This window comes from Bombus vosnesenskii, unplaced genomic scaffold (genome assembly GCF_011952255.1).
Source record: "Bombus vosnesenskii isolate JDL3184/JDL3185 unplaced genomic scaffold, Bvos_JDL3184-5_v1.1 scf7180000013504, whole genome shotgun sequence".
NCBI classification, from domain to species: Eukaryota; Metazoa; Arthropoda; class Insecta; order Hymenoptera; family Apidae; genus Bombus; species Bombus vosnesenskii.
In genome coordinates, this window is record NW_022883086.1 from 9,312 (window position 1) to 15,308 (window position 5,997).

Consider the following 5,997-nt stretch of genomic DNA (forward strand, 5'->3'; position numbering starts at 1 on the left):
TAAAGCATTCGATAAAATTAGCATGGATATTGTGGGTCCATTACCCAAAACTCAAAAGGGAAACGAATATATATTAACCATCCAAGATTTGTTAACAAAATACTCAATCGGGATTCCACTAGGAAGAATCTCTTCAGCCGAGATAGCGGACGCTTTTGTAAGGCGATTTATTTGTCGTTTCGGATCACCGAGGGCTATTCTCACTGATCAAGGAACGAACTTTACATCCTCACTAATGAAGAAAGTAGCAAAGAGATTCCGCATCAAACAATATACCACGACGGCATATCACCCACAAAGTAACGGTTCAATTGAAAGATCTCACCACGTACTGATTGAATATCTGAAACTATATATTGAAAATTCCAGAAATTGGGACGAATGGGTAGAGTTAGCCATGTTTTCCTATAATACCTCTGTACACGAAGGAACGAAATTCTCCCCGCACGAATTAGTTTTTGGACATTTAGCCAGAGAACCTACAGGTGAAGCGATAATCGAAGAGAACTTAGAACCGACATACACAGAATATCTCGAAGACCTGTTCGATAAAATTAACACCGTACAACGAATGGCAAGAGAAAATTTAATAAAATCCAAACTAAGATCAAAAGAATATTACGACCGACGAATCAACCCCCAGGATTTTAAGGTAGGAGATTCGATATATTTACTAAAAGAACCCAGTAAAGGAAAATTCTCCGACCAATATACTGGACCATATAAAGTGCTAGAAATCTTGCAGAACCAAAACGTCAAGATTGAAGTAAAAGGGATTCCGCGAACGGTGCACTTAAACAAACTAAAACTAGTGCATAACCGAAATAAGCAATGAGTAAAGTGATTTCAGTGGGCAACGTAGTGCAGTAGTGTATGTTGTAGTGCTGTTCATCGATACAGATATCGAACACCTAAAAGAAAAGGAAAAAAATTATTATGTGTACTCTAATTATTGTTTGAATATAAAACATGTTGATTTAATAAATAACTAAATGAGTGAAAGTGAAAGTTACCTTAAGAACAAGTGATCAACCAATAAGGAAGTGTACGTGCAAGTACAGGTTATGGATCGTTGTTCGTGGAACATAATGTATGACAGCTACCTAAAATAAGTGAATAAATTAGTTTCAATTGTCTCAGTGCAAAATACGAGGTTACCAAGTGTTATAACTATATTGTGGATAAATTAAAAGGAAGTGCGACACCGTTCGTCGAATAATACAGATAGCGGAAACCTAAAAGAAAGAAAAAGAAAATTATCAGGTGTACTCCAATTATTGTTTGAATATACAACGTGTTGATTCAATAAATAATTGAAAGAGTGGAAATGAAAATTACCTTGTGAACCAGTAATCATCACACGAGAAGGTTTACGTGCAAAATAGGTTATGGATCTCTGTTTGCGGAACACCATGTACGACAGCCAGCTGAAAATAAATGAACAAATTAACTTCAACTGCCTTAATGCAAGTTACAACAGTACTAAATGTCATAACAATACTGTGGAAGCATGCCACTGTTCGTCGAACAACACAGATAGCGGAACCCTGAAAAGGAAAAGAAGTTTATTACGAGTGCTCCGATTACTGTTTGAATGTGAAACGTGTTAGTTCAACGAATAACTAAAACGGTGAAGGTGCAACTTACCTCGTGAACAATTAATCACCAGACAAGGAAGTGTACATGCATGAATTTTGCAGATTAACAAGAAGAAATAAAGTAGCTGATAAGTGTAGAAAGAGGTTAGAAAATAATTAAGATAGATTAATTGAAAGTAAAGGGATATTTTATTATGTATTAATCTACGTAGTATTGTTATATTATTATATCTAACATGTAGAAGCGAATTTTGTAATGCACAATAGCGGTCGCATGCACAATACATTATACACATATTAAATTAAATAAACTAAACAGTACCTTTATGGGCACAGATATAAGACGATTGAAGACAACCGTAGTAAGTATTTAAGACATATCCAAGAATCAGGTGATGTTGTGGAAATGCTCTAGGTAAGTGATGGGGCATCGAAAGAGTAGAACCTGAAGAATTAAAGACAATGTTAATCTAACAAGTAGATTTTAATCACTAATAAGGGAACTAACTCACATCATACACAAAATAATAGCAAATAGCAGTTACATGCAATAATAAATTAATAGAAAAAATAAGAAAGGTTAATAAACACAGGAATAGGTTAGAAATTAATCAAGATAGACTAACTAAATATTAACAACATGACAGAACTCAGTGCAAAAGAATAAAGCTACGCTACACAAAATATCTGGTAACACAATACACAAAAAACATTAACTAAATTAAACAAGAATTATATAAATGCAAGTCGTGTATAATCAAAACAATGACTATTGAAATTCGGTAACAACACAATCCATGCTATCACATTTAAGTAACACACAGTATTGACACACACAATATCATGAAACACAAAACAATATTACAGAAACACTATAAAATAAATTATAATAACAAATTCACTATTTCAACAACACGCTATTGTCGACATTAAACAAACGATACACGCAAGCGACCATGTTGAAAACTCGTCACGCGCACCCCACACATACGCACCCCAATACATTTAATAGCCAATACAATGCAATACAGCATTATAATGGCAACGCTAGGTACTGAACAAAAAAAAAAAAAAAAAAAAAGGGAAAAAAAAGAGAAGGGGAGAGAGAGATAAGGGAAAAATATATATAATAACAACTAACATAACCATAACATATTATATTATACACATACAGGATAGGTCCGAACAAAACTTATAAAATTTATAAAATACATATATTAACTGTTCTCATATGTATGTACAGAACAAGTTCATCAACCCTAACATAGAGGACTCAGACGGGCTTGTACCCGCATTCGATCTGGAAGCGACGGAGGATGTCCAGTCTTGCCTCTGTGTTCGGTTGATACGTTCTGTCTACCATTTACTTTAAAATAATAATGATGCTGCAGCCACCAGCCCTTCCACGCGCCGAAGAAACACCGGTAATTCCCACGGTACAGCACGTGGAAGTTTCTCGCGAAACGGACTAGATCAGCGTGGAATGCCTCAAATCTCCTAGACGCTAGCTCAGCAGAAACACAGGACTGATAGAAACTAAGTCGAAATACGGAATTTACATTTTGTCACGTACGATTCCAAGAAGCCCAAACTGCAACATCCCGATTCCCACGGAAGGGTACCCCCAGCGGACCACCACCCCATGGGGGATGGCATTATAAATAAGCGATGCAACATAGCGCGGCGTTCATTATTAGTTCATTATTCGTGCATTATTCGTTCTTTAATTCTTTGTTCATTATTAGTTCATTATTCGTGCATTATTCGTTCTTTAATTCTTTGTTCATTATTAGTTCATTATTCGTGCATTATTCGTTCTTTAATTCTTTGTTCATTATTAGTTCATTATTCGTGCATTATTCGTTCTTTAATTCTTTATTCGTTCTTCAGTTTATTATTCGTGCATTATTCGTTCTTTAATTCTTTGTTCATTATTAGTTCATTATTCGTGCATTATTCGTTCATTAGTTTGCGATCGTTTGTTACTACGGCTCATTATTCTTTGCGTCTAGAAATTTGTATAAGTATTTTGCGTTTCGGGGTCTTTAGTTTTTCGATAAAGAGAAGAGAGTCGCGATTAAATAAAGTAAAATTTTAAGCCTTCATTACGATATCAATTCAGTTAGCAAGTCACTCAATTTGTATCGAAATAGTTTAATAAAGTAAAGGTTGATAGAAAACTATATTCGAGATTAAATAATAAACCCAACAACCTTCGACGATCACCGGGACAGCTGGAGTGATGGCACCAGATAGCACCTTTTCCTCAAGGTAAGCAAATTAAGTTTACAAAACTTTCTTCTTCTCTGGCAATCTCGTTGTCCTCGAGAATTGAATCAAAACCTCCTATCATCGATTTCATTTACGGTTTTAAAGATAGAAATATTGCTTAAATTTTAAACAAAGGAGTTGTCCGTTGTGTCGGCTTGTGCGAACGGTGTTTTCAGCTACTGAAACACCCACTGATCTTCGCATTCCTCCTCCCATTGTTGGTAAAATATTACCCATCTTTGGGCAAGGCTTGCGAAATCACACAAGTCTCGCTCAGAAAGGACTAATAAATATACCGTCGGGGTCAATTGAAAATCAAGAACGATACCGGTATTGCTATTAACCGATATTCTTGCCATTCTTGCATGCGATTATAAGAAAGATATAACAAAACAATCCCCCCTTCGGGAAATTAACCAAAAGATCGTTCGCTGTGTCGACTCGTGCAAACGGTGTTTTCGATTATCGAGAACACCCATCGATCTTCGCCTTCCTCCTCCCACTGTTGGTAAATTATTACCCGTCTTTGGGCAAGGCTGGCGAAATCACACGAGTCCCACACAGAGAGGATCGTTAGAATTATCCTCGATAGCTAAATTCAAAAGGCAAGAAAATCGTGGCGACAGAATCCATCGGGGTAAATGAATTGAGTTTCGGTCTTAACAGTGAAATTAAAAGAGAAGAGGAAGTCAAACGAAAAAATAAATTTATATAAAACAACAAACAATCTCACATTCCTATCTAATCCAGCAACGCTAAAATATATATATCTAGCTAATCAAATATATATATATATATATATAATAACCTAACCCATTTCACATTCAAGTAAAAATCCGTTCGACGAGGAAAAATATTTATTGTACCCAGCTTTAATCCTCTCCCGCGCTAGTATCCCTGCGCATAGCAGGTTAGCCGAAAAGGGAAATTCGTTTACCGGTTGCATTAAGCGTCAGTTAACGCTACCCATTAAACGCAAAGGAAAATAATAAAAAATAAAATATTTTGAAATAGTCTTTGGACTACTGGTGGCAGCAACTACCGTATTAATTAATAACCTAAATCGGAATTAAATACACAATAATATCATTTTAATTTATTTCCTTTCCGATTAAATTCAAAACTCAAACTCAACTATAAAAAAAAAAAAAAATTTTTTTTTCAGTAAAATTCAACCTTAGATTTGATCGATTTAAACAAACAAATTGATACGTAACAAGATATTTCGACGTTTAAGCACTCGTTGAACTCCATTTCACAGTGCTAATTCAATGCACAACCATTTAAGCGTCGAAACAATCAAAATATCTCGCAAATCGCGAAAATTTCGAAAATTTTGACGAAAAATAGCCGTCATTTCCTTCCCGTTGGAGATATTTCGACGTTTAAGCACTCGTTGAACTCCATTTCATAGTGCTAATTCAATGCACAACCATTTGAGCGTCGAAACAATCAAAATATCTCGCAAATCGCGAAAATTTCAAAATTTTGACGAAAAATAGCCGTCATTTCCTTCCCGTTGGAGATATTTCGACGTTTAAGCACTCGTTGAACTCCATTTCACAGTGCTAATTCAATGCACAACCATTTGAGCGTCGAAACAATCAAAATATCTCGCAAATCGCGAAAATTTCAAAAATTTTGACGAAAAATAGCCGTCATTTCCTTCACGTTGGAGATATTTCGACGTTTAAGCACTCGTTGAACTCCATTTCACAGTGCTAATTCAATGCACAACCATCTAAGCCTCGAAACAATCAAAATATCTCGCAAATCGCGAAAATTTCGAAAATTTTGACGAAAAATAGCCGTCATTTCCTTCCCGTTGGAGATATTTCGACGTTTAAGCACTCGTTGAACTCCATTTCACAGTGCTAATTCAATGCACAACCATTTGAGCGTCGAAACAATCAAAATATCTCGCAAATCGCGAAAATTTCAAAAATTTTGATGAAAAATAGCCGTCATTTCCTTCCCGTTGGAGATATTTCGACGTTTAAGCACTCGTTGAACTCCATTTCATAGTGCTAATTCAATGCACAACCATTTGAGCGTCGAAACAATCAAAATATCTCAGAAATCGCGAAAATTTCAAAAATTTTGTCGAAAAATAGCCGTCATTTCCTTC

At 35.5% G+C, this 5,997-nt stretch overlaps 1 protein-coding gene across 2 annotated transcripts; it reads right to left on the reverse strand.

Annotated features, from left to right (window-relative positions):
- Window positions 1–687: 687 nt before the first annotated feature.
- On the reverse strand, window positions 688–2,037 carry LOC117238454. Of its 2 annotated transcripts, XM_033503344.1 has the most exons (6): window positions 1,921–2,037; window positions 1,502–1,547; window positions 1,339–1,427; window positions 1,159–1,235; window positions 1,014–1,103; window positions 688–911 (listed from the first exon to the last, which is right to left on the reverse strand). In XM_033503344.1, exons 1-4 carry the CDS (start codon window positions 2,027–2,029, stop codon window positions 1,171–1,173), a joined length of 309 nt encoding a protein of 102 aa, XP_033359235.1. In that variant the 5' UTR covers window positions 2,030–2,037; the 3' UTR covers window positions 688–911; window positions 1,014–1,103; window positions 1,159–1,170. The 2 variants fall into 2 exon arrangements, with proteins under 2 accessions (XP_033359235.1, XP_033359234.1); XM_033503343.1 differs by having other exon boundaries at window positions 1,014–1,235.
- Between the last annotated feature and the right edge of the window lie 3,960 nt (window positions 2,038–5,997).

Excerpts from the sequence above, each read along its gene's own strand:
- LOC117238454 (XM_033503344.1), bottom strand. The coding sequence starts at position 2,029 with ATGCCCCATCACTTACCTAGAGCATTTCCACAACATCACCTGATTCTT. Across the intron at positions 1,428-1,501 it reads AACAGTGGCATGCTTCCACA|CTGGCTGTCGTACATGGTGT; the intron begins GTATTGTTATGA and ends ATTTATTTTCAG. Across the intron at positions 1,236-1,338 it reads GATGATTACTGGTTCACAAG|GTTTCCGCTATCTGTATTAT; the intron begins GTAATTTTCATT and ends TCTTTCTTTTAG.